This window comes from Anopheles gambiae, chromosome 2 (genome assembly GCF_943734735.2).
Source record: "Anopheles gambiae chromosome 2, idAnoGambNW_F1_1, whole genome shotgun sequence".
Classification (NCBI taxonomy): Eukaryota; Metazoa; Arthropoda; class Insecta; order Diptera; family Culicidae; genus Anopheles; species Anopheles gambiae.
Genome location: NC_064601.1, coordinates 87,024,652 through 87,052,323, shown reverse-complemented (window position 1 = coordinate 87,052,323; position 27,672 = coordinate 87,024,652). Strand labels below are relative to the sequence as shown.

At 44.1% G+C, this 27,672-nt stretch overlaps 3 protein-coding genes across 3 annotated transcripts in view; 1 reads left to right on the top strand and 2 right to left on the bottom strand.

Moving 5' to 3' along the window:
- Nucleotides 1-855: 855 nt before the first annotated feature.
- LOC1276328 (E3 ubiquitin-protein ligase RFWD3) lies at nt 856-3,386 on the bottom strand. Its single transcript, XM_315661.4, has 2 exons — nt 2,772-3,386; nt 856-2,693 (listed from the first exon to the last, which is right to left on the bottom strand). The coding sequence occupies exons 1-2, from the start codon at nt 3,244-3,246 to the stop codon at nt 1,177-1,179; spliced, it is 1,992 nt and encodes a 663-aa protein (XP_315661.3). The 5' UTR covers nt 3,247-3,386; the 3' UTR covers nt 856-1,176.
- A 423-nt stretch (nt 3,387-3,809) lies between these two features.
- Nucleotides 3,810-27,672, top strand: part of LOC1276327 (cold shock domain-containing protein CG9705) — a 33,338-nt gene continuing 9,475 nt past the window's right edge. The window contains exon 1 of the mRNA XM_315660.5: nt 3,810-4,719. Within this exon, the coding sequence (XP_315660.4) occupies nt 4,547-4,719 (173 nt within the window). The 5' untranslated portion in view covers nt 3,810-4,546. The remainder of the gene's footprint in view (nt 4,720-27,672) is intronic.
- LOC3290013 (brachyurin) lies at nt 25,087-26,425 on the bottom strand. The gene is made up of 2 exons (XM_556287.4): nt 26,135-26,425; nt 25,087-26,053 (listed from the first exon to the last, which is right to left on the bottom strand). Exons 1-2 carry the CDS (start codon nt 26,384-26,386, stop codon nt 25,364-25,366), a joined length of 942 nt encoding a protein of 313 aa, XP_556287.4. The 5' UTR covers nt 26,387-26,425; the 3' UTR covers nt 25,087-25,363.

The following is a 27,672-nucleotide window of genomic DNA, read 5'->3' as shown; positions in this document are numbered from 1 at the left end:
CTTTTTAACATTTCGTCCATTCTACTAAGCTAGCAATGTGTTCCCTGCTTTTTTTTCGGCTATAAAATCTACCAAACGCTAAGAAAATAATTTTAAACCTTTAAAGCCTCGAGTCAGAATGGTGTTTCGCGTGTAAATGTTACACCACACTAGACACTAGAACTATAATTAATTTTAATGCAAAACGATTGCAAACCGTGTGACGAAACAACAACAATACTCACATACATACATACAACAATCCTGCTGCATTTACTTGAGTTGTTTGCGTCACTCTCAAAGCAAGAGAGAGAGAGAAAGAAAGAGCAAAAAAGAAGAGGACACAAGAGATAGAAGAACATAATTTGGGTGTACCCTTATGCCCTTCTGATCGTACTACAAACTACAAAGTCAGCTCCTTTTTATCCATTTATATCAACAAACGTATTTTTTATACTCTGTTTTCCCTTTTTTAAGTTTTCAAATCCCTAAATCCATATACGTTTCAGCATGATACAGTAAAAAACACATGAAGGTTGCGCTAGTATTAAATGCGTACAAAAGCGATCGCAAGACGGCAGAGTAGAATAATGATTGCGAAAGCAGTTGCAGAAGCAGGATAGAGGAATAAGAGCCGATGCGGAAGAGAGCAAAAATGGCAATGTGTAAAGTCTTTAGCATGCTACTAAAAACAAATGAATTAAAAATATACACCCTTGTTTGGAAAAAAAATCAATTGTGTTCGTATAAAGCTACGTGTTAGAGATCCGAAAATCGAACATGAAAACGGTGTTTGACAGCCCTGGCTTTTTGAAGGTGATCCTTGGCAGTCAATACAAGAGATGAAATTGGATTTAAAAAAATAAGCATTTATACTCGATTCTTACAATACTTGTCTCTTTATTATCTCCTTTTTACAAAAAAAAAGTAACTTATCAGTCTAATGTAACACGCCTATCTAATTCGCTTTGTTTCGAAGTAAAAGTGAACCTTGCACGATCCGCGTCATCCGTATCGATCGGCTGCACATTGCTTCCAGCGACAAAGCCGTCCAAGATGTGGCAGTTTGTGACCAACAACCCAACCCTCTAGATTGGCAGTTTCTTCTCACAAATGTACAAAAAAATTGTCCTGAATTTCACTGTTCACATCTTCCTCTCCCAGCAAAGGGTTGCGCTCACCTGCTCACACGCAGTCTCACTCTGTGTTCAGCCGATAAATACGGCACCGGCATTCACTCAGTGCAGCCAGGTACGTTTGGCCCGGTGTCGCCCGTATCGGGCAAATGTCCAGAATGCCTTCATTCATCGGCAGTTGCTGTACGCGTAGCCGTCCCCTGTTGGTGCACCAAGTGGAAAGCATCTTCGAGTCCTCCACGTACGACGCTACAAGCGTGTCGGCGTCGTTCAGGTACACCTGCGCACACCGGTACATGACGGTTTGTACGCGCGAACCCTCGAACGTGTGCTGCAGCTTCAGCGCGAACACACCGTCCAGCTTCTCGAGCGTGGCCAGCACTAGCGTGGTCGGTTTGTCGGTCGTCGGTCGCACGCTGACCAGAATCAGCCCACTGTCCGGATTGTAGCTCATCGCGGAGAACGCACCGGTAATGTTGAGCAGATGGCTTTCGATCTGCTGGGTTGGGGTGTACTCGTAGAACCAGATCGATTTCAGCTTGCACACCAAAAACCCACCGCACGGAATGATGGACGTCGGCTCAACCGGACAAATCTTTACCACGCCGGTGTAATCGTTCTGTCCGTGCCCGACCCGGAACTCTTCCAGCAGCTGGTCCGGCTGCCGGATGTCGTACACGTACACGGAACCGCGCTGCGAGCCGAGGTACAGGAACTTGGAACGCTCCTTATCGAACGCACACGACCACAGCGGATCCTGGCTCGGTGTGATCGTACACTGGACCGACCGATTCTGGATGGAAAATACCTTTACCATCTTTTCCATCGCAGCGCACGCGAACAGATCGTCCGACGCATCGATGGCAATGTCACGGACGGAGCGGGACGACACGAGCATCGAGGCGGCACCGGCACTCGCCACAAACCCGGGCACCTGCAGCATCCGTATCGAGTAGCCCGGGAACAGTGGCTGGGTAGACTTTTGCGAGATCAGCAGCAGCTGGTGCTTGGCGGAGTAGGCTAACGCCCGGCAGCCGGATTCGCGCGTTATTTCTATGTTCTTCTCCAGGAACAGTTTGTAGCTGTGGCGATGCTCCGCACCTCCGTCGAACTGGCTTCGACTGAACTCGGCACCACCCTGCCCGAACGCAAGCAGCTTGCGCTCCAGCGTGTCGATCTTTTCACTCTGCTCCAGCACTTTCATGTTAACGACGGTCAGCTTCGTGTTGAGATCGATCACCTTAAGCTTCTCCCGGTTCAGCTCCTGCAGCAGCTCTTCCTCGCGCGTATTGTCCACCGCCTTGATGGCGCGCGCGTAGATGAACCGGATATCGCGCATCGTGGCACGGGCCTTGCACGTTGCGCAGCCACGAGTTGCTGCCGGATTGTTCTGCATCCACCGCTTGATGCAGGACATGCCGAAAAGGTGGCCGCACTTCAAGCTCACCACCCGATGGTCCCCGGTCAGCGTCCATGCGTCAAAGCAGATGGGACAAAGCAGACCCTCCTCGTCCTCATCCTTGCTTTGTAAGGGTGAATCGATAAGCTTTTTTGGTGATATTGCTCGTTTCCGTTTTTCTAAAAATACCGAAGAAAGTGCGATTGAATCAACTAAGTTATAGTGATCAGTCACCTGCCTACTCATCATGAACTTACTTCGTCGCGGGGTGAACATTTGACCGGAACGGTTCGGTGAACTGTCCGACAGCTCGATGGGCTCTTCGACAGCCACATCCAGCAAGGGTCCATCCGAACCTGCAGCCGATTCTGGCTCGAGCGGTATCGGTACCGTGTCATCCTCTTCCTCCTCGTTACCCTGGTCCGTGCTGATCTCTACCGTTGCCTGCACCTCCGGCACATTGTTTATGTTGCTTATGACAATGACGGGCGACAGCATGCCTTGCTGGATCCGAGCGAGCTCAATCTCCATATGCACAACGGGCTCGTCCAGCACGTTCACAGGCGGTGGCAGTGGCGGTGGCGGTGATGGAGCTGGCTGTTCGAACATTTCCAGCGAGCTGTCGCGCGTGCTTTCTTCCTCCTCCGCCGCCGTAGTATCCGGTTCCGGAGCAGGCACTACTTCGTTCGCAGCCACACTGGCCGGATCGTCGGGTTCTTCCTGGTCGTCCATTTGTTTTACAGGTAACTAAAATGTACAATATCACCCAGACCGACGCTGGTTTAACGCTCCAAAAAGCCGTTTCATAGAAAGGCGTAAAAAAGCGTAAACAAAGAGATGACAGCTGTTATTTGCGAGCCAAAATAGAAACATAACCTATGTGACGTTTGTGCCGCACAGGGTGGTTGCGTGAATGCAAAGATTTTTGCATTTGTTTGGGTTTTTTTTACATTTTTTTGCAATTTTACCAATCTTTTTGTAGCAAACCAGTAAAATACAAGATTTAAATACTGTACATACGAGAAAAGAGCGATCGAGAGCCTTCCAATCAGCAATTGTTGTTAATAAAGAGCATCCACGCTACCGTTCAAGGTCAACTATTTGCTTGGGGAAGTGTGTGCGAAGGTATTTGCCCAAACAAAGGAGTATTTTAGGTGAATTTCTCTTTCATTAATGTAATTCTTCTATTTAAATCCTACACTTAGATTTTTTATTACAATTAAAAGCTAAACAAAACTATTTTGAAAGTCCACTAACCGCCAAATTGAATGGAAATTTCAGGCCAACAATGACAGTTCAGCCGGACGCAGAAACGCTTGATGAAGACAAAAAACAAGCTTTTATTTCAAACAAACCGAACAAAAACTGCATCCTATTTTATTACAACCTTCGGCATACATTATTGTGCGACGCCAATTGAACAAAGAAACTCTTTATTTGTTGGAATAATCCGGTTTACAGCGGCCTAAACAAAACGGTGGTAAGCGTGCATCATCGCACGCACGAGCACGAACGAAAGCAACACCATCCTCTCCCTCACCCAAAGCATAACGCCACTGCCGTGATCGCAGCCGCGCACGAAAGCATACTTTTTCGCTTCCCGCAGTTGCGTTCGGAAAGTTGTTGAGCATAGGTCGTCGCCGTCGTCGTCGTTGTTGCCATTCCCGGTCATTCTCGAGAGTCCGCGTCAGTGCATTGAAGCCTTTTCCACGGCAAATACGACATCGCAGCGTGCGACGATTTTATCCATCCGTGTGCCCGTGTGCGTGTGTGTGTGTGTTGAACGTGTGAAATCGTGATAAAGAAAGGCAGGTGGTTCATCTTTAACCACCATCTTGCAGCTCTTCAGTACGAGTGCCAACCAACGCAACGATTGAAGCCATCTGCATTTTATTGAAAAGCAACCGACAAAAAGGCTTTCTCGATTGTTCCCCATTGTGCGTGCGAGTTTGTGATTTCGGGAGGAAAAAATAATTATAGTGTAAAGGTGTGAAATTGTTACACAATCTACCGAAGCTCCAGCATCGCCAGTATGTCCAGCAGCATTCAGATTACGGCCGACGACAAACCGGCAACCACTGCCGGCTTGATCACACCGACCAAGACGCCGGGCCCGCCGCCGCCGGTGTCTAGCATTCCCTCCAGCCCGTCCCATCTGCAGCTGCCGTCGCCGATTATAACACGCCGCACCAGAACCGCTTCGACGTGAGTAAACAGAATGCCTTCACTGCCCAAAGGGCACGGAAATCCCTTCCATACCAGAAAAATCTCCTTCACACCCCTGCTGGGTGTCGCTGCGTGTGTACTTATCACTTACCGACCGGCAATCGCTCTTTGTGCTGTGTGTTTGTTGTGTACTTATGGAGCTACTAGAAGCGACCGTGGAGACCGAAAACAGGGGGTCGCATACGACAAACGATAACACACCAGCGCGAAGACGAAAAAGCCGGGGTCGACGAAGGTCAGATGCGTTCTCCGGGCCCGTTCGCCCGGCATTAGTGACCGCCATCTTCCAGCAGCGAAGAGTGTAGAAAAATCGAGAAAAGCACCACCAGAAACAACTTGGTTTTGGGTTGTGTTCCAGCAAGCTCAAGCGAGTCCCCGCTCACGTTTCGAAATGCATCTAAAATCCGACGTTCCAAAAGGGGTGGATTAATTTTTAACTTTTATTATCATTCTCTATGCTCACCGTAGGTGTTCACGCGTGTGTGTATGTGTGAGAGAGAAAAAGCATGCCAGGCACGTGTACGAGGACGATTTTATTTGTGCCATCGTAGCAGGCCTTGTTAGGGCAGCGCACCAAACCACCAGACGACGCACAATTTATAGCTTCAACGTGCCCGGTGGTAGAACAAAAAATCCTCCTAAATAAGCAACGTGCGAATGCCTGCCCAATCGTACGAAGATTGCACGAAAAAACACGTATATGTTGCGGCCGTTTTCTAGCAGCTTTTTTCCATTTCCCCATTTCGCTTCCATTTTTTCAGGGAGGGAATTAACAACCGCTTCGGCTAAAAGATGAAGTGGCTTCATCGTACACTTGTGGTGGTGGCCAGAAGAAGCAGAATCAATTACATCCTCCCCCAGTGGGCAGTGTGGGTGTGTAGCTGCATCTAAGACCAGCATTGTAGTTGCCGCTTCTTCCCCCCGTTGGGATGGGAAAATGAGGAAACGATTTATTAATCACGGTCGCTTCCCTTGGTTGGCCTCCATCCCGGAGGTTCAGCTGAATCACGGAGACAGCATAACTTAATTTTTACGTCCTCTGGAGGGATCGTTGGAAGTGGTAGAGCCATGGAGAGGCGACGGTGCATTCCATCGATCATTAGTGACACGGCGGGAGGGAAAAATGAAGAAAGTGGAGATAGACGGAAAGCCATAGCTCGTTGAAACAAGCACGCACAAACAGGCCATACAAAACGAGCGAATGATAAAAGCGATTAAAGGGGATGGACTCCTTATCGGCTCGTTTATGTATACAATGTAGCGTAGTGCACAGTTTTATTTCTCCTCTACTACAAACTGTTTTAACAGCTGTTTTTAAAGCATCTTCTTTGTCTCGTGAGACGTCTCGCCGTATAACACCGCTGGTTAATTAAAACAAATCGTATCAGCACCGTCGTAAGCCGCTACGGTGGTGTGGACAATGTGACACGATAATTGGATGCTGTAGGTAGTTGATTCTTCGCTAATGCAATTAGCAGGAAGCGATCGCGAACGTCGCCTGAAGGTCAGGTATCGTGGAATGGTCGGTGGACGGCTTGGGCGGTGGAGGTGGAAATTGAGACTTCTTACTCTGTTGTTCTACTCCATTCTAAGCATTATTATTCGTAGAATTGTTAATTTATACCTATCGATTAGTTCCGACACCCGACACGAAGCACTAAACAACTTTGACTTTGCGATGGAAAAATTATCACTTTGATAAAGGGAAAACAATCCCTCTCCGCTCGGTCCCCGTGCATGGATCCGGTTTCATGAAGCGTGCAGGGGCTGTGGGATGAGTTGGGCCCCTTTTCCCTCCTCTTCACTCTATGTGGTGTCCTCTACAAAACTGCCTCTCAAGTACAATTCAATTTGTCAATTTAAATGTTTCAAGATCGATACAACAATAACACGCGGGTGCTTTTGTGTTGGCATGTGTGCGTACAGTGGCTCACCAAATTAATGGTACATTAAACTTTTCCGCAGTTATTTTTCTTCCAAGGTTCAAGCTAGACCTACTATTTTGATGATATTTGATAGATAAACAACCAATCCATACAAATGCAATGCTAAATAATAGGACCATAAGGACCTTTGAGGTCATGGTTTAGTTATCAAGTGCAACAAGGGTTACTGGCCTATTCATGCTGCATAAAAAATATCAATAAAAATCTATTATAACCGATAATATTTGTTAAATAACTCGTATGAATTAAAATTAAACGAAACGAAAAGACATTCCGCTTTCTAAAGTTTAACCTGTCGCTAAGATATGGAATGAAAAAAGTATTCAGAAATTCTTTCCTTATGTTACATTTTATGCAATATTTTCTTCAATATCTAAATCTCTATTTTACTTTTTATAAATTATCTGAGTAAACACTCCCTTTGGATAGAGAGGTTTATTCGAATAAACTAAATTTTACGGACAGTACATTCGATCGCATAGTATATATACGATGCAGCTGTACCATTAATTTAGTAAGTCACTGTACATGCCATGCATTTCCGCTTTTGCCCTTAAACCGGTCCATGTCTCTCTTACTCGCTCGCAAAGCTATCAATATTTATAAGCGCTGCACAGGGGGGGTTAGTTAACGTTGCGATGTGGTGCGGGTGGCGCGGGTCCATTTCCGGGGACCGGAGGATTTACGATCGAAGAAATTAATAACGTTATGCAACCACCACATGACAATGGTTGATGTGTTGCCCGGCGCTCGGATCCCGGGATGCTCCAATAATCATAACACGACTCAGTGGGGCGCACATCAAAGCAATGCACAGGAGAGAGCGGGCGATCCATCGGATTAAATTGCAGATCGATAGCTTGTGATGTATCTATGCTTTTGCTCTTAAAATGGGATAGGAATGTGGCCTTTAAAGCGTGATTTAACAAAAGAGTAACATCGTATTAATTATTCGACGTGATTATGGTCAAAGCTTCTTTCGGATAACTTCATTACCGTTCAAACAGCGTTCAATTCATTGTTTCGATAATTCGATAAACGTGCTGCGCTTCTTCAAACCAAACCCATTACCGTGACGTGCTAATCTTCATTTTTTCCCCTACAAATGGGAAACAACACCCTTGAGGCCACTCTCAATAAATCCTCTTAAATAGGTGCTAAACTTTCATGATGGAGCGTCATGTGCCAGAAAGCAGCAGCAGTAGCAGCAGCAGCGGTAGTCCTTAGTTACGAAAAGTTGGCTTCTAGTGAGCTTCGCGGAAAACTGCTCCATCCCCTATACTGTTTTTGGTGGAAATCCAAGCGAGCACGTCGTACCAACCACCGGGTGGACGTACATCGCAATCGATTTGTGTGCTTTCGTGGTGCTAGGCACATTGGTGGGTAGCGCACATGATGATGATGATGATGTAGATCCCCCCGCCTGTGCCTACACACAAGTACAGTTGCAACTTTTGCCCCGGCCAGTGCCAAAAAAGAATCAGGCCATGCCGTGGCGGATGCACCATATTCCATCCAGCAGCACACGTACGCTGATACTAGCGGAAGTGTGCTAATTGCTATTACATATACGCCTCGCCGCTGCCCGAGTTTCTATTTACGACGGGCGTTTTTCGAAAAGCAAAAGGGAATAAGCAAAGAAAGAAGCACACGGAACGAGCTCAGAATTAGGCGATAGTGGGATATTTTCCAATGGTTGGGCGGGCAGCCTTAAACTGAGCCGTCGCCGAACGACAGGTCCCGTGGCGGAAGTGTTGCACCACGTGTGGAGTTCACTGAAGCGCGCACAGCGCTTTGCAGTGTATCATATACATCGAATGAACTTTGGGCCGGGCCGGTTTTTGGGATGATATACTATCGTCTGGGTAATAAAATGATGATGTTGGCCTAAATTTTCATTCCTTTTATTCGTTTTTGCAGTACCATGTGGGGATTGAATAGATTTTTGAAGCTTAAAAGGTATTGATGCCTTATTTCTTTTATAAATGGTTTGTTTTATCTTCCTTAAAGAATTCATTCAACATTTTAAGGCATATAATTTAGTGTCAATCGTAAAAGTATTCAAATTAATGTAAGAAATTGTATTTATATACCCCTCATTGCCTTCCTTCTTCCGAGCTTTCGCATAGAGCTGTGGATAAGTATTGGGTCGGCTGTACCAGAAGTCTTGGGTTTGATTCTCATTATCAGCCCTACCTTAAAATCTTTTAATAATAGATCTGAAATACGTGTTATGCATTAAATAAATTAAATGTATGTTTTCTCATATAAAACAATCCAGTTTTTAAAAACACATACATTCATCAATCACCACCTTCCTATTTCCGGTTATGTATCTAGCTGGATGCGCTTCCCATTTAAAGGCAACTTCTCTCGTTTTGGCATTTGATGGTGTGTGTGTGTGTCGAGGAACATGTTAATCCCATTTCACAAACGATCGGGCACGCCTCACTCTCCAAACCCCCCGCCAGCTGCCAGTGCGGAATAAAAAGGTAATAAAAAGGCGCTCGTAAATTGAAAATCGTTTGAACAAGCTACTGCTTCAGCTTTTCGCGTTCGCTTCTTACTTCTTGCTGCAGCATTCTCGCTGTGGCGCTCTTCCTGTGTGCGAACGAACCGAATAAGTTCAGTGCAATTGGAGTTCGTGCCAAACAGGGGGCAACCTGTTTTTGCGCGGTCCATCATTTATATGCTGCCGATCGGCGTGTATTTCTTTTCATCGACAGTGAGCGCACTATGCGCACTGTACTGCAAGAAGATGCTGTGGAAGATGCTGTATTTTTCATTCCGCTTGTGTTGTCGCCTGTTTATGTCGCATAGCGGATGCAGACTTTGGTTTCGGGGTCGGGGGGTTTGCATCACCCAACAGCTCTGCAGTGTGTAGTTTGCTCTAGTAGCTGTTTTTTTCTCTGCCTTTCCATTGGCAGTTACTTCGTGTGGGGTGCGTGGTTTGCATCACATCGCGGGCATTATGCTGTGACCCGGTGCGGCTGGAAAATCCCCAATACGAGAAGGTTTGAGAAAGGCAGCGATTGTTTGGGTTATCTTAACGCCAAGGATGATCTGTTTATCTCTTCTTTTTTTTCTTTTTGGGAACCTTTTCTCACGCGGTTGTAGATGCGTGTAGATGTATAACCGGTCATGTACTTATTCTGGGATGTTTGGATGGAGTACACGCTGCTCTAGTTTAGCTGCGGGAAAAATATTTGTCATGACGCAATTTTAAATACACAACGTGTGAATGGTTTATTTTTAACCCGATGGAGGACGGGTAATACGGGCGTGTTGCAACATACGGCGTTGAAGTGGCCGTGTTCAATGAACTTTCGCAACCTCCTGTGTGTTTGGGCGTTATCCATCATTCGGAATTGGTTGAACCGTGCAGGGAGAGTGTGTTCGAATATCGGGCATTATTTAGTAGCTTTATTTTTTTAAAGCAATACTATACGCAAATTAAAAAAAAATCAATGCTACATGTTAAGAAGAGCTACTAAAATAATGTACATTTAATACGGTAAAAGGGGTATCAGCTGCGGCAAATGTGTAAAACAAATTAAGGTCTAATCGAATTATGCAATAAACCCACAGGCCCAATTCCATGCATTGCTTCACTCAAATCAAATGTTGCATGCTGTCTGACCACCACGAGGGAGCGAGCAGGGTAGCTATCAGCCAGCACAGAAGGCAATCGCGCGCTGCATGATGCAATTGTCTACCTCATTACGTTTACCTTCCCCAAACGCCGCATTGCGAGGGGGTAAAAATGACAAACAATGTTTCGGATTCGTTATCTACAATTACGGTGCATGAGACAGGCGTTTTTGGTTTTTGGTGGGGTGGTGTAGGGCGTGATAAATCCCTTTTGCTCCACATAAATTACAGTCCCCGTCCCAAACATTTTTCCTTTTTTTATTTTTTTGGAAATCATTCAAGTGTCAGTCGTTTACGATGAGTAACATATGCCACAGCACATGGCCCGGCCCAAATGCTTCTCCCTATTATTCTCTTCTGCTCCAATATGGGGCCTGCTGTCTGTTCAATTTCCCAATCGATAACTGACCTTTACCACCGTCCCACCACCAAACAGACAGCGACACACCGTCCGTTTGCAACGATGAGACCGCAACCGATTTTGGAACCGTTCTGTGCGTCGCCCTGGGCTGTGCTCAATGAGCGTCGATAATCCGATTGCTGCTGCTGTTTCGGAACACTTGCCAGAACCTTTACATTAGGTTTAGGTTTTATTTGCACGAAGTGACAAAACGTAGCGATTATTATCTTTTTTTTTTCTTCTTCTCTCTGTCCAATTTGTTCTCCATTTGTCGCCCACCGGAATGTCGCCCATTTCGAGTGATGCTTATTACAGGAATTCAGTTCCGGGGGTATGAATGCTCAATTTATTTTCACTGATGTTGTGTGTCGTATCTGGTGTGTGCTCAATTATGACACGAACGCACAAACAATGCAATCGTTTTAGTAGTTGTGGGACACTATGTTAGTAATTCTAGGGGTCGGAAACCCCCAATTACTGCACCGCACCTACATTTGTGTCCGATGAGCGAGTTACTATCTATATATTGCATTGGTAGTAATTAGGGAGCACTGCTGCTTGCGCTACAATCAAAGGGGTTGAGAAGAATCCACTTCCCGGTTAACAGATTATGACACCTGGGACGTGAGTACAATCACAGTGTCGTATAAAATATGCATTCCCGATGCATTGCGTACTTTCCAATCGAGACCAATTCCCAAAACCCCCTTCCTTTCTATTGTGACAGTTTCGTAATCGAAATTGTATGCAGTATGCCAATTTCCCCCGGGGTAGCGATAGTGAAGTCGTCGTGTGTGCGTATGAATTTACATTATTGGCGTGGATGTCTACATCATAATTTATTCAAATGTATTCTGTGCTTTTTCGACGATTTGAGCTGTGTCTCACATTGTCTTCTTCTTCTTCTTTGGCTCAACAACCGTTGTTGGTCAAGGCCTGGCTGTACCACTTGTGGGCTTTGGCTTTCAGTGACTAATTCCTGTTCTCACATTGTACGAGTACTTTAAACGAAGTTGAATGCATAACGGAACTTTTTTTGTTCAAAATATGCTTCTATTGGTTGTTATTTTTCAGTGTATTTTCAATCAAAAGGGCAAATAATCGTAAATATGTATAATAAATCAATATATACTCTCGGAATAAAATGACGCTCACGTATTCCGGCCAATTCTTGCAGAATGCTGTAATCCATCGAACGTTATCCTGGCTTACTCCTGTTCCAACAGCATCTCCAATCACCCTTAATGGCGGGAGGCAAAAGGATTAATGATGTTGTTACGTTTGCTGATCCATCAGATTACACTTCAAAATGCTTCGGTGTCAAGCAATTGTAGTCAAAACCAAAAAAAAAAAAACAAAATCATCCCTCACGTGCCTTACCATTAAATCCAATTTAACAAAGCTTCGTTACACGTGTAAGAAATAAAAAAAAATCATCCCACCCAGCTCCACAGTGAGGTGATGCAACAATTTTGTCAACAAAAAATCGCACATTTCGCACGTTCCATATATCGCGCGCAATTAGTGAACCGTAAAGGACAGTTTTGTGACGACCATCTCCTACCACAAAAAAGCGTGGACAATGCACGACACATAAAAGAAGCTCAAGGGAGTGTTTTGTGTAGTCAGAGCCATGATAAAGGCATGCCTGGGCGGGGACAGGATTAACGTCCCTCGAAAATGTAAATGACATAGCAACAATTTCCATTCTGCTCTTTTTGTTCCATTTCCATGCTTTGGTTTGGAACGTCAGCTGGGGGAAAGGCTTTAGGACACATTTCGGTTCCAATTTGTGTTCCTCCTCCGCGGTCTGTGACCACCATCGCATGTTTCGCTGTGTGTGGTCTCTATTGTCAATTCTATTTATTTTCCTTGCGCTTGCTCTGAGCTAAACTTCCCCCCCAAATGGTGGGGATACACGTGTGTTTTTTGAACGATTCTGCCAACGGTCGGCGAATTCCACCGGACATTCCAGCACACCTTTGCTCCTGGGCTTCCTTTCCAATGGAGAATGCATGGAGAGTGAATATTGGATCGTTCACAGACATGAACGACAAAAAAGGGAATAAATTTTGATACAAAAAATAGTATAAAACAAACTCCCTGATATCATGGCTACTCCCAACACTGAGTTGGGTTTTTTGTAGGTTCTCTTTCACCATCACTCGATCTGCATTTGTTGGCATGAGCTTGTCGCAGTCTGTACTTGCCTTGCCATCAATTCTTTCTGCAGCAGTGGAGCTAAAATAAACCGTAGCAATCAACCTCCCCCGATGGCAAAATCCTCACGCAGGCAGGGCATGCATATATGCATATGATGCGCATTGCATTGTCTGGTCGGGTTTCCTGGTTCCGGTGCCTTGGCCTAGGGGGACAAGTGAGTGTCCAGTGTGGCATGGGTAGGGCCCCGTAGAGCTCACACGCTACCTTCCCACGAGAGAGAACCTTCCTTTCAAAAGAAGTTCAGCCGACCGAACGACCCAAACCGCGCATGAAGTCCGCTCCAGAATAAATATCATTAGTTTGCAACGCTTTTTCCACCTCGGGAGGGATATTTCCTTTTTCCCCTACCCCTGGGTATGAATATTTCACTGTGTATGTTGCCTCACTACACACACACTTGCACACTTGACAAAGGGTTCGGCGTGTTCTGTTGACTGACAGATAAGACGGACGTTGCTGTATAAACGCACCTGCAGCACTCTCCATGCAGACAGAAGCAGGAGGCCTTGAAGCCGAGAAGTGTATTGCGTGCAGACGCTTCCACAGTCTGTGCCACTAATGCCTGCAGCGACCACGCATCCGGACCATACCGGTCGGTTCATAGTGCTCTCCACCACATACGGTAACGTGTACGGCACGAACTTCCGGGTCGTTCTACCGCAAAGAAGCAGGACCTGCTGGTTTTCGTTTTCCGGGCTCCACACAAGTGCGCACAGCGGGGCCATGTTGCTCCCAATGTCTGCAATGCTCTGCTGTGTGCCACCTCCTCTCCCCAAAGGGTTTGGTAAACGCTAGAATCGTTATTTTGAATTTCCCAGACGTTGTGCAGCGGGGCACACGAAAGCTCCCATCGCTCGGACAGTACACCAGGTGAGTCAACAGTCGCAGCGAATCTCTCTCCCCGCAGACACTGAAGTTATCATTTTCCCAGGTGTCTTACTTTTTGACGATATGTGGACGACTGCTGGGTGGATAGATGAGCGCGCGCGGGTGTGTGTATGCTGTGATGGATGTATGAAGATGAATGGATACAAATTTACCCAACCGTGTGTGTGGGAAGAACTTCCGGTTATAGTTGATGGAACGAGTATCGCTTTTCGGACGAAAGTATTTTGGATGTGTCGTATTTTTGTAACTCCCTGACACGGAAATATATTGCCTAGAGACATGGGCAGGTGAACGTATCTACACGTTTGGTTTGGAAGTGACGCCCTTTTTTGTATGACGCAATGGTGAAGATGAACAACCGATAAGCGCCAGCCGGGCACATTGCAAGGTAATCTCTGGAGAGATTATGTTGTTTTTTGGGATAGTTTTAGCAAGGGATGGTTGCCGATGGGATGATACAATCATAGAACGCTATCTATATTGTAAAGGTCATCCATGTTTGGGAACAGCTAGATTGATACAGTATTGAAATAATGGAGTGTTGAAAAAAAAAAACGCAATGAATCATTTATATTGGTCTTCAGAATCAAATCTCCCAAGATACAAGAGCTCTCGGAAGACTCTAATAATTCATTTATGTTTAGATAGATTCATGCAATGGAGTGAAGTTAAGCCACAGAAAAAAGGGAAATGTTTTGGTGAGAAACTGATGAATCTATAAAGATTCCTTAATGGTGACTATTTAGAGACTAACGAATATCCAACGATTCTCATATCTGAATCTTTAGGTGTTCATAAATCAATCTAGAGGCTTTGAAGATTTCTTGATTCGTATCACTAATCATTAGAGATTCACATAAAGATTCATTCTAAAATATGTATAAAGCACAACACTTCGTTAGAATGAAAGCATTGAATCACACTTATTCGAAATTCATGAATCTGATTCTGAGTATTCCATCTCCCAAAATGAAATCTTTCAATCAGACTACAAAATCAAACCGTCTTCAAATAAAGTGTTGGTGTATTTTCGTTTGGAAGTGCTCACGTTTTAAATAAAAATCTCTCCATTATTCCTCGGAATGTGCATCAACCAACGTGTCCTCAGTGTATTATCGCCAAAGAGAATCGACACAATCCGCTTGATTGCTCTGGTGTGTGCGTGGACGTTTACAGTTTCAAACAGGAAGCTTACTAATGTAAGGTTATGACCTCCTGGCTATTCATCCTTCACGGAAGGGCATCCAAAACTTTTCCAATCCCTCACACCTCATCCGTCCGCCCGACGCCCTAGCCAGCGTGACTTTTATTGCTGATGTTTCCCTGCCTCGTGGAAAGTGCCCCGTCGGTCGTCGTCGTCCCTGTGTGCGCGTGTACGTGCACGCTGGTGGTGTGTAAGAAAGTTTACGTAGGATGGACGTACGTAGGAAGCCACCAAGATCAATTGATTTATGATGTTTGAAAGGGGGCCGGGGGGGGGGGGGGGTGGTAAGACGCTTGGCGTGCCTGACCTCACACCAGTGCTTCCTGAGGAGAGGACGGTGCCTTCCAATTCCAAGGAGGCCAAAAATGTTATGCGAAACTTTCCGCCTGCTTTCATTTAGCCGCAATATTTGAATCAGAATTACTCGGAATTATGTATTCCAAGGCGAGAAGTACATTTTAGCAAGCCACCACCTACACACACACTGTGTTGAATTCAGGAAAATCTGGGACACGGGTGGGGTTATTTATTATGCATGCTGCTCCCCCCTTTTTATAACTTTCAAAAAGGATGGATTACCCCGTAACAAATCAACCTGTGACTGTTTATACGGTTTATTTTGTGGCAAATCATTAAATCGCTGTTATTGACCTTACCATGTTAGGAATTTAGTTTAATTCAGTTGCGAGGCAAACATGGATGAAGGAAGTGTGGGTAATATTGTAAGAATAAAGAAAGATGAAATTAGTTTTTCTCGTCGTTGTAATCACGGTTGACCGTAAGAGAATTGATCCAGGTTTGGCTTTGTCGGAGCTAACGTGCGTATCGCTTGTACAAATCCTCCGCTATCGGTTGCTGGCTTTAAATATTCCTTTTGTGTTACTTTAGTCGTCTGCAATGAGATATCAGATTATTGTACGTTTCACTATTTCAACGCTGCAATCAAACTTGATTACTAGCCTTAATTTAATTGCTGTTTTTCTTTCTCTATCATAAAAGGTTCGCATCGTATTTACTTTCCTTTATTCTGTTCGACATTTTATTTGCACAACATTGTCTCCTGTCTTTCTCGTTTACTTTCCCTCAAGCGTTTCATTGTTGACAACCGCAGCGCTCAACAGCACAACGCTCGGTCGCGCATTCCTTTCCTACCCTTTAGTCCAACACATTCGTAGTACCACCTGTGCGGTGAGGTTTAAATCCCAGCAACAATGTGCCAATCGAACGGGCAAAACCAAATCACCGGCAGGTCGTCCCCTTCGCAGGTACACACGATCGATAACAACCCCCAAAGCGAGTGTGTAGTAAAAAGGTTCACGCGGATCGTTTTAATCACCCCCACTAACACTAACTTGCCGTTGATTTGCGGAAAAGCGTTACACGAGCGTTACACTAAAAATAGCCTCACTCCCGACCGAGCCAAACAGGGGGGGAAAGCGATCGTCGGAGCGTACACGAGTGGCAAGTGATATGGTAATTTGTCTCACCGTTGGCAAAGCTCCACTCGCTGACGGGGGAATAGGGGAAATCAAAAACGGCAAAAAGACGACCCGAGTGCGCACTTGCAACGATGGTACACAGATATTGTTGCAGAACAGACCATCGACCGTCGAAAATGAGGGTGGTAATGGTGGTGATAAAAATACGATAAAAATGAGACAAGACCGAGAGCGAGAGTAGGAGAAGATTGGGTTGGTGAAAAGCAGCGACCGAAGCGGCATTGACGTGATGCTGCGGTGCCTGTTAATAGGACGAACGTGATGTTTGTGGCGCTCGTCCTGAGAGAACCCACTTCACGCGGAACGTTCTTTGACGACCGGGAGCAGCTTAAGCTCTTGAACGCGGGGAATCCGATTGGCACTGGGAGTCGCGATCGTATCGCGTGTCGTCCTCTCGAGTCTTGCGATGAAAAGCACTCCTTCTCAATAGACACAAGTCGTCGATGCGATTAACCCGGGTACTTATGTCTAGTTGTCTAGCGGTGTTGCCATCGAAACACGGGAGTTTTTCTTGTTTCCTGTTGTTTTGCGAGGAAAGTTTGCAGCCCAAAGAATTCCGCTTGAATTAATAATAACAAAATAACAAAAAAATGCTTAAATTTTCTTCTAACTCATCTTTAACTATTTAAGAAATGCTAATTCCTTCCCACGTCGGTCGGACGGTTGGCAGGACTTTTGCAGCAAAAAGAAATGTCTCTCTTCCCCCGTTTAATTGCCCTTCTCAGCCCAGTAGTGTCCTGCTGTGAACGTGAAGTGTGACAGACAGGGCCGACCAACAAACTCCCATTATGCTTTGGTGTAGGTTTTTTCCTTCCTCCCTTGTTGGTTCAACGACAAAGCAATAGGATTTAAGGCGGCGACAGTTCATTGGCTTCCCTGCTGTCGAATTGGCTAAAAACAAAGTCTCGGAAAAACAGGCAGGCTGACTCTCCTGGTGGGTGGTGTAATTTTCCCGAGACTCACTGCTTCAACATCACCAACCCCAGTACGTGCGGTTTGGATGACGCACGCACGACGAAAACGACGAGGAAAGTAAAACGGCAAACGGTGTGTGGGGCAAAGAAACTCCAAATTGATGGAAATGATTTACCATTTGCTCGTTCGTCACAAAGGACTACTTGCGAGAGCGTTTATTTTTTTCCGAAACCCTTCAGTGTGGAGACAGATCGGGTGGCCACGAGCAGCAGCATTCGACGTCGATGAACAGAACTTCCGAGCGCGTTATATATGCTTCCCCTATTTCTGCTCATCACTTCTCGCGCCATCACTGCAACGTTTCCTTGTTTCCTTATTAAGTATTTTGTTTTCGTCCTGATTTGATCCTGAGTGAATGGGTTCCGTTGTTGCTCTCGCTTCGCCGTTCGCCGTCGTGGGGCAGTTCTTGTCGTGTCTTATTGAGTGAATAAATCAATTGCAGAAAAGAAGTGACGCTGAGACACTGGTGACGATGGTTTAGCAAGCTAAAGATGTGATGAAAATACTACTTACTGTACGATGTTGGCTGATCGGTGCTTGTGTACGTTGAAGAGATAATTAATTGAGACAATATTTGTAATAATTTCATCTTTTCTTTATACGGTAGTGGTGTTCCTTGGTGCTACTACTATCTTATCTACTTGTCTTTGCTAAAATCATAATTTAGGCGATTATTTCCCTGTATTTAATGTAATAAAATTGTTGTGCAACCGTAAAATAACGTTATATATAATGAAAAATAAATTAACAATAATAATAATAATAATAATAATAATAATAATAATAATAATAATAATAATAATAATAATAATAATAATAATAATAATAATAATAATAATAATAATAATAATAATAATAATAATAATAATAATAATAATAAAAATAATAATAAAAATAATAATAATAATAATAATAATAATAAAATTACAAAATATTACAGATATCAAAATACATTATCCGTCTGAGCTTTCGGTTTCTTTCAAATGTCTTTGTTAGATGACTGCTTGTATCCTTAAACGTGCTTTGAAAACTGAGAAAAATTTGCTTAAATTGAACTGCTTCTTGACACTTTTGCTGGAAGCAACATTGAATTTAATAAGCTTTTATTCTAGCTCTTCAAGTAATTTGAGATCAACGAGACAAACAAAGTTATTTTGGCATGTGTTTTTTTGGTCTGTGTTAATCAATATTTACCTTATCGGCATTTGATACCCTTTTCCCAGGATAAATACTTCATTTGTATCAGTTACAATGGACGAGTTTTTGTTGTTATTCTTCAAGAACAATAGAAATCGATCAAGTGAAATAATCATCTCACAAGGTTTATCTCAATTTCTAATCTCTTTTGATGATATTTCATTTAAATCCAATCAGACATGAAATTGGATTGGTTTGAATTTATTCCAAAATATTCGATCGTTTCTTCGAAACGAAGATTATTCATCGGACAAAAAGTTTGTACAATATTTATTTCTCCTTTTACTTCATTGTTGTTTCGCTTTTTTGACATTTTCAATCGTTTTTACTGTTGTGTTATTGCGAACAATACGCCTACTTTGATCTGCAGAATAGAAATTGTCAAATTAGTTACCGAAAGCTGTGTTCCTCCAATCTTCATCCGGGGATTACTTCCGGACAGACAAGCATCGGTTCAATCGCATCAGCTCGTAACAACTTCTTTTTCATCGAGTGTGGTTGAGAGGTCTCTTACCGATCCACGCCACCAACCCCATCCCCATCGCCTTTGATGGAGTGTCACTTCAAGATCCACTCACCAGCGTGCCAGGAGCGAGTGGTGTGGTTGGATTGAGAGATTTCAGCACAAATCCGCCGCGCTCGCTTTTCCGGATTTTACTTCCACCCTCCGTTTTGTTGCTGGGAACGGAGCGATCGGATCGAGGACACACTGTCAAAATCGAATTCAATCAAATTGTGTCCTTCACATGTGGGCCGCTGTGTGTGCGTTTGATGTATGAATATCGAAAGCAACCCTTTTTACAGCAACCACACCACCCCGTCGTGACACTCAAACCCGGGGAGTTTTGTTGGGGCGAAGGAAAGTGACTGGTACGTGGAAGGAAAAAGGATGGTGGTGCCTGTAACAAACGATATTTAATCTTCCATCGATTGATACAGTATGTGTGGGTTGAGTGTGCGCTGGTCTGTTGTTATAAAATATCGCTTTTTCGATTGAATTTGGTGGTTGAATAAACCGTTTTGTATTTGATTAAGCGACGGCTAGACGGGATGGTTGACCTTGTTTTTCCCCGGAATTGATGCATGGAAAGTGTACTACAGAGTAGAGATTCCAAAAGTCTCTCGTTTTAATGATTTGAATCATTTTAGAAGAGAGGGTTTAGAAATTTTGGTCTTAGGTTCATTCTGTAACTATTTATTAAAAAATGATGCGCAACATAAATCATTAGTCCATTGCGATTCAATGCACTCATATTTTCGGTCGAGTCTCTATCGCTCTTTTCGGATTCAACTCACTTACTCCTCAACTCTATACATAAACTTGTCGTTATTTAAACTAGTGTTAGGTTTTATGAATTTTTCGTTGAGATTCATTTATATGAATCGTCAGGGATGAGTGAATCAAATCTCGAATCGAATCTCTAAAGATTCATGAATCTCTAAAGATTTGTGTATCTCTAATTATTCATGAATCTCTATAGATTTATGATTATGTATAGATCGTAATTTTCCTAGATAGATTCATGAATCTTCCAAGATGCATGTATCCATTAAGATTCATGAATCTCCATGGATTCATGAATCTTTAGACATGTATGATTTTGAAAATGTTTTTTTGAAGATTTATAAATCCCTACAGATTCGTAAATCTTTCGAAATATATGAATCTTATGGGTTTCATGAATCTTTCAAGATTCATAAATCGTTTGAGATTCGTGAATGTAAGAGATTCATGAATCGTTGAAATTCATGAATCTTTCCAATTGAGATTCAGATTCATTGGATCATTTCAAAGATTCATCCAGTTTAATGAATCTGAATCAGAATTACCCAACCACATGTGTGGCTATAGAGGTTTCAATATTTAATTCATTCTTTAAAGATTCTTAATAAATAATCCATTACACGCCTTCGTTTTTTTCCTTTCTGCTTGAACTCAATCGTCCACTGTCCCGACTAGTAACTCACTCTTTTTGAGATCAACTCACTCATTATCTGGGCGTACAATTAACTACTATTTAAGGGGTTAAAACTCTGTTACAGTGTTAATACAATTCTTAATGATTGAGTCGTTAAAATGGAATGCGCAACGAGTTTCAAGCAAAGTTTTCGTGCTCAACTCTGCTCAACTCTTATTCAGTGCGCACATCTCTACTACTAAGTGTGGACGATGGTTTTACAATTTTGTGGAAGGAATGTTTCGAAGTCCTACTTGGTATACTAAAGACTTCGTAGAATCATTAACCAGCTTACAGGATATTTGTGATTGTGGTTGAGTTTGAATGATTTCAAATTTGGTTTTAAATCTTCTCATTCTCAGAAGGGTAGAAAACATAACACACATTTTACCCTTTTTATATGTATTCTGCAAACCATTCCCTTATCAAAATGTCAATGTTAGTAGGATTGCAATAAAATAATAGGAAATTGAACCCGTGCAACTTAATAATTAAATCTAGCTCACCGTTCAATTCCCAACTTTTTGTTTTTGCTTCCTTTCCGCTTCCGTAATCCCAGGCTGCCAGTACCTTGACACACTTGGCCCGTCGCCATGTCACGCCGCTGGGCTGCCTGCCATCCGTGCGAGAGCAGGGATAAATTGATCGCAGAAAAACAATCAAAACTTTTCTGCCCGCTTCAATCCACAATCCAAACCCTGAAGTAGGCGCGCCAAATGCCAATCGTGCGAAGAATTGCTTTCGATCGGAAAAAAGACAGAGAGAAGGCATAGGCCAGTCGGTCGGTCGGCCGGCCGGTCTGCCAGTTTATTAGCTCTGGCTCCATAAAGGATGCTCTTCTTCTGGTAAGGGAGGTGCGGTTGGCGCTGTATTGGATAGCACTCTGGAAGGGTTAGTGGCGATGCCGTTGGAAGAGAAAGGTGACCGACTAATAGGAATCTATTTTTATCTAACGATTGGTTTTCGAGTACCACGGTGGCAGCCCCTGAGTGTTGTAGCTTGTGAATAGTTTTTATTTCCGTGTTTTTTTTTTTTTTGCCTTGGACGAAAGGAAATGTTGTGTGTAGTGTTATGATATCGTCTGTGTCTGTGGCCATGCGAAGCCAGGTGTGGAGTAATTTCACACCTTCCAACCGGGGGCGCATTCTTATGGTGTCTGTGAATTCTTCGTCTATAGCGGTTCATGTTACGTGCGAACCCATTTTTTTTGCGTTATTATTTCCATTCGATGATGTCAATTTTCTCCTTTCGTTTTTCCTGGTTATCGAACGACAAACAAACGTGACCAAAGGATATTGAATTTGTTCCGTATTTTTGTTGCTTTTCTTTGCCTTCCTTTTGCTTTTCTCTTGCTGTCTGACGATGTTTGTTTGAAATTAAAAATTTATTCGATTTGAAAATACACCACTTTTTCTCTCTCTGTTTGTGTGCTACCCGTTGCTCGACGATGGCAAGCAAGGCGGTTTTGCCTCATCGCTTTTATGAGCATGCCGCCTCCAATGTTCCAAGTGGCACAGCAGAGGTATTTACGTGTGCGGCTGAAAGCATTTTGAATGATGAAAAATTGCTACAAGCACACCGAGTCTTGCGCCGGTAAGACACGGACACACGGAAACATGTGCGGCTTTCATTGATGAGGTGTGCAGAAAATGGGTTGGTTTTGGAAATAAACATCGACGGTGAAAAATAGCAACTCATCACACACTCATACACCAAGACCAAGAGGCCATGAAAGCTCTAAGTTATCATATCTAAACATTGCATAAATCTCAGACACGTAGGTGGTGCGAAAAAAAATCGTTCAATCATTCATCAACTTCGGCGCGATTAGAGTTGAGATTGAACCCCCTCATGTTTTCCCGTCGATTCTTCGTTATTGACAACAGAGGAAAAATCTCTTTACCGTCGAACGCATTGTGCGCTATTAATAACATCCGTAACGTTGAATCGTTAATGCACCGATGAAACCAACTCCAACGTTTTTATCCGACCAACGCTGTTGTGACGTCGTTTTAACGGCTTTTTCATACATCCGGGCGGACGTGTGACGTGTAAGCAGTGTTCAATAATGTTTTATCGAATTTATAATACATCTTCATCAAATCGTGGTTCCAGGTCTGGGAGGGTTGGTTTGAAGCCGTTTTTTTAAACGAATCCATCATCAAATATTCATCATCTTTTACCGCTTTGTAACCCAAAAAGGGGAGGGGGGTGGGTTCACAGACAAAGTGGCGGCTTTGCTTTTAAGTAAGTACATTGCTTTTTCCTTTCTTTTTGGATTTTTATTCTTTATTTTTGGTTCCGGTTTGTTGGAGCATTTGCCATCTCCTGACTATGACAACGGCGACGACGACCGTCGGACGCGATTTTATCAAATCAAATTTAGCTCTCGTTTGGCGGAGGGGGTTATGTTCTGAGTTTCCATCTGCTGCCCCCGACCCACACACACACACCTTCGTATTTATTTTGCCATCAAACCGTCCCATCAATTCTCTGCCCAGTCATCGCTTGGAGCCGCTTGGCACAATAACAGGGTGAACCGGGGAATAAAAGAATAAGCACAAAGCAATGACATATCCTATCCCATTCCGCCTGCTCGATGCGAGAATCGGTACGGAGAGAAAACCCATCAAAACAACAAGGGTAAATATGATAGAAATGATTGCGCGCTCCGAATTCTACCGAAGCACAGACGAAGAGTCCTTAAATTCACATAAAAAGGATCACCGACCCGACGACTGCAAAGACTGTGCTGTGCTGTGATCGTTTTGATGATGCCCTTTTTGCGACGTTGTGTCTGTTCGTGTGAGCGTGTGTTTGTTTGAGCCTGGCAAACATCTTAGACAGATAAATACGTTAGACGTAGAAGCCACCACTTGAGAACACCGAAACGGTGGCTTTTCCTTACACACAGAGACGTACAGACTCTGGCTCTGGGGTGACCCATCGGCATATCCTTCGGTGCTTATCATTATGCTCTCCCGGCAGCTTTGCCGTAAATAAAGCATAGAGAATTCCATCAACTGTGGCTGCTGAATGTTTGCAGTAGATAAGGTTGTCCTTTTTCATTGCGGAGGATCAACCTGAAAGCTTTTGAACTTGGTCGCATGCCGTGTCTCAATGCAAGATTTAATAAAACACACTCTTGCGCGCGCGCGCGTATCACACGAAGAACGAACGCAAAGCACCAAAACCAAAACCCCGAGGGGGGAGCCTTAGCTATCCTCAATCTACGGTTTTTCCGAGCCGTGAGCCAGAAGGCCAGGATTTCAACTTTCTTTTGTGTACATCCTTTGCGGTGCGGGGTGAACACCGAAATGGTGTAGCGAATCTAGTCCGTTCCTCTTCCCAGAATGTGACGCAAAAAAAGGATGGAGGATGGGAGGCCACGAGCCGAAAGCTGACAAAATCAGCGTTCCGTTACGGTAACCAAAATAACCGAGATATGATGATGGTTTCCATCGCGTGGTGTGAACATTTCTCAATGTCGGTTGTAGCGCGAGTATCATTCTGGCTGGCAATTTGCAAAGGATTTCCAATTTAAATTTTCTTTTTATCTCTTAATTAATTTTCTTATTTATATTTTATCTTGTGTCGGAGTGTGATCGGACAGGATGCCGGTACTTTGTTAGATGTGGTTCCGAGAAGCAGATATGTCCAGAAGAACGTTGGACAAGCGATAAAAAAATGTCATTACATGCTAGTTCAGTGGCTGTTTTCAAACAAGTAACAAAATCAACTTCAGAAGCTGCTTTGACTTTAAAATTATAATATTTTGTGTGTGTTAAGCTGGTGCCGTGACTAGGATCCGTTGAAAGATCATCAGTTTGCAGTTGCAGCAGCTGCCGGGATAAATAAATATTGATTTATTTCAAAAGTTACCTGGTTAATAATGCATACTAAATTGCAATATTTTATTGAAACAAATCAAAGGAAACTTTAATTTCAAAACTATTTTGGTCATCTTTTCGACCCATCCCTTATGTAGTGATGGACGCAGATGCTTTATCATTATTAGAGCAGCATTTGCATGGACTCCTTTATATTTCTTTTTTAGCTCCAGAATCGGCACAGTTGGTGTATATTGGCGACCACCATTGTCAGCATATTAACTATCAATAGCATAATTTTAGGTCAGTTGGACGTAGTCAGTGCCTGAGTTCATATTAGAGTCGAACTCAGGAAGGATATAATACAAAGTCTTATCTGGACTACGAGTCTAGCAAAAACTCATCTTGTTCAAAGAGGGGTTTAGAGTCGTACATATTTTATCTTTTGGTTTTATTACATTGTATCGGCGCTTCAAATTAAGTAAGGTGATTAGTCCAAAACTATTTGTTTGAGAATAGAGCCACGTTACGAAATCATTTCACCACATTGAAATCAAAACAACGACTCTCACAGGTGCGGTAAAGATACGACCGATCGACCAAGTCACCTTTATTCAATATCTTCCATCTCCTTGCATCCTCGTGTATCTTATCAGTGTGCGCACTGTTCTGTTGTTTATAGTCCCCTTGATCGGACCCTGTGTGTGTGCTTCTGTCCAGGTGTCTCCAGCTTTATTGGTGGTGTTATGATGAGCGATTTTACCGCCCATTGCTGGGTTTTGCCATGGTAACCTTTGTAACTTGGTCGACTCACGCCACGCAAACACACTCTGCTTATCCTGCGCCCGTGCTTTACAACCCAGCCTGCGTCACATCCGTATTAGCCACGATCCACTGCCGGTAGAAGGTAATGCGCACAAACACTGCCGGCCAATCGCTTTCACATCCCAGCACCGAACCGAACGAGTACAGACCGACCAGCAGCGTGCTGCCACCGTCCGCCACCGTCATGGGGCCACCAACGTCTCCATCGCAAGGTGCCCTTGCCTCCATGTAGTGCAGACACATCTTCTGCCCATCGATCAGTCCTCCCCAGGCCGTAGCGAAACAGTCGGCATTGGTCATGATGGGATTGCGCACGTACCGCAGCACATCGGAGAAGGATGTGCTCGAGTCGGAAGTCCGCCCGAACCCGCTGACCGTTGCCAGTGCACCGGCAAAGGTACGGCCGTCCGCGGCTGCCGGAATGCGCACCGGTTGAATACGATCGCTAAAGCTAACCGGCTCGGACAGACGAATGGCAGCGATGTTGTTGCGGAAGATCACAGCCAAAAACTCTTCGTGCAGCCGAACGTCACCGGCCGCGAAGGTGATCCTAACCTGGCCCGCTTCCGCCTCGTTCTGCAGGTTGAGCGCTCCGAGCACGACCACACCACCGGACGTATTTTCGACGCAAACGCCGGCCGTTAGCACAAAGTTGTTCGACAGCAGAACGCCACCGCATAGGGCCTGTCCGGCTTCCAGGTCCGAGAGGATGGCAACCTTGCATTGGAATAGACACAAATCCAGAGGGCTGACGGGTTAGAGTTGTTGAACACCGAGTAAACTTTTTTAATACAGTACCTGGTAAGGGATCTGTCCTGCAGTTGCAATCGATCCACCAACAATGCGTGCTGAAGGCGCTTTGAAACCCTCATCAAAATGCACCTTCTTCAGCTGATCCACCCGTGCAGCAATGTGAGGAAATTCGTTCAGCGGCCTCACACGACTCCAATCGATCGTACCCTGGAAGCGGGTGCCATCCACCAGCCCAGCAGCAGCAAATAAGGCAACCGAGGCCACAAGCAGCGAAAATGTTAGACTCGAACGTGCCATCTTCACACGTTTACTACACTCGACGAACCAATGCAAACTGCAGTCGGGACTTCTGAGAGCTGCAAGGTGACCAACCAGACGGTTAGGTGCTACCCCGAACCTTCTATCATTCGTTCGACGAGTCATAAAGATTGCGTCCCGCAGCTCTCTCGGCCTACGGCTTGTCAACGAAGCTTATCTGGATTCGCCCGGCAGTGGTCGAAAATTGGTTTTTAATCTAGGACTTAGCGCTCTTATCCATTTTGGAGCGTTCGGTGTATTTATATCAATCGGTGCGGGTAAGTCGCAAAGTAGCGTGGCTTAGCTTGAGTAAGGCAATGTAATGATTTCTAGAATCTGTTCTGCTTAAATACTTTCAATTCTGTAAGTATTTTCTTATGCATCAGCATTTCTGATGTATTTTGCTTTTTCAAAGATTTAAAACATCATAGAAAGTTCAGAGAATTTCAAGGAAATTTTAAGAGCTGCTTCAAAGTCGGGATCCAATTCAACGAAACCTCCAAGGCACGAATATGGAAATAGGTCCTGGAACTAGATCAACTTCACTTCACAGTCATTCTTGCTCACCTAGAATTCACAGACTGCTCTAACGAAGTCGTTCAATTCAACTCAATTAATCCTTTTCAGAATATTCTTCGCTATTCCAATAACCATAAGTCTCAAATGTACACGCCATCCAAACCCAAACCGCTCTAGAATTGCTCCTCATCTTTCTCCTGTTGCTACCTCTATGACAGCTTTTTTTGAAAAACATTATTATGGGACAAAATTGTATCCTTTCATTACCCAAACGACGCGACGTTTTCTTGCTTCCAGTAAAGCAGCCCATTAAGTACGTACGGGGGATAGGGGGCAGTTTGTTAGTTTCTTCTCCTCCTTCCTTTTCTATCATATGCTGTAGTCCGTGTGACTAAGGCTCGCTCGGATGATAACTCAGCATAAATTTGCATATTCAATAGGTCGTCGGGCGTGTTCCTGTCTGAAGTGTAATTAATTTACTCTCCCCGGTTTGCCGTGCCGAGGCGAACAGACGACGAGCCACGATGCGCAGCAACGGACGGAGGCTCCTTCCTTTCGGTGACTTTCGGAACCCCGGGTTGGGGGTTTAAAATTTCCACTAAAATAGCCTGTTAATTAGCGTTTCATTTTGTTCGTCGTTTTAACGGCTAGCAATGGCTTCTGCTGCATAAAAACCTTCGTTAGTGTGTATGGGCCTTATGATAGGAAGTGTGATATATTGCTCGGTTTTTCATATTTGTGACTTTTTCCAGTGGCACCTTTTTTTT

What these genes read in the sequence shown, in the direction of transcription:
- LOC1276328 (XM_315661.4), bottom strand. Translation starts at nt 3,246, where the DNA reads ATGGACGACCAGGAAGAACCCGACGATCCGGCCAGTGTGGCTGCGAAC. An exon ending in AATGTTCACCCCGCGACGAA is followed by an intron (nt 2,694 to 2,771) that starts GTAAGTTCATGA and finishes CGGTATTTTTAG; the next exon opens with AAAAACGGAAACGAGCAATA.
- LOC3290013 (XM_556287.4), bottom strand. Translation starts at nt 26,386, where the DNA reads ATGGCACGTTCGAGTCTAACATTTTCGCTGCTTGTGGCCTCGGTTGCC. An exon ending in CAGGACAGATCCCTTACCAG is followed by an intron (nt 26,054 to 26,134) that starts GTACTGTATTAA and finishes TTCCAATGCAAG; the next exon opens with GTTGCCATCCTCTCGGACCT.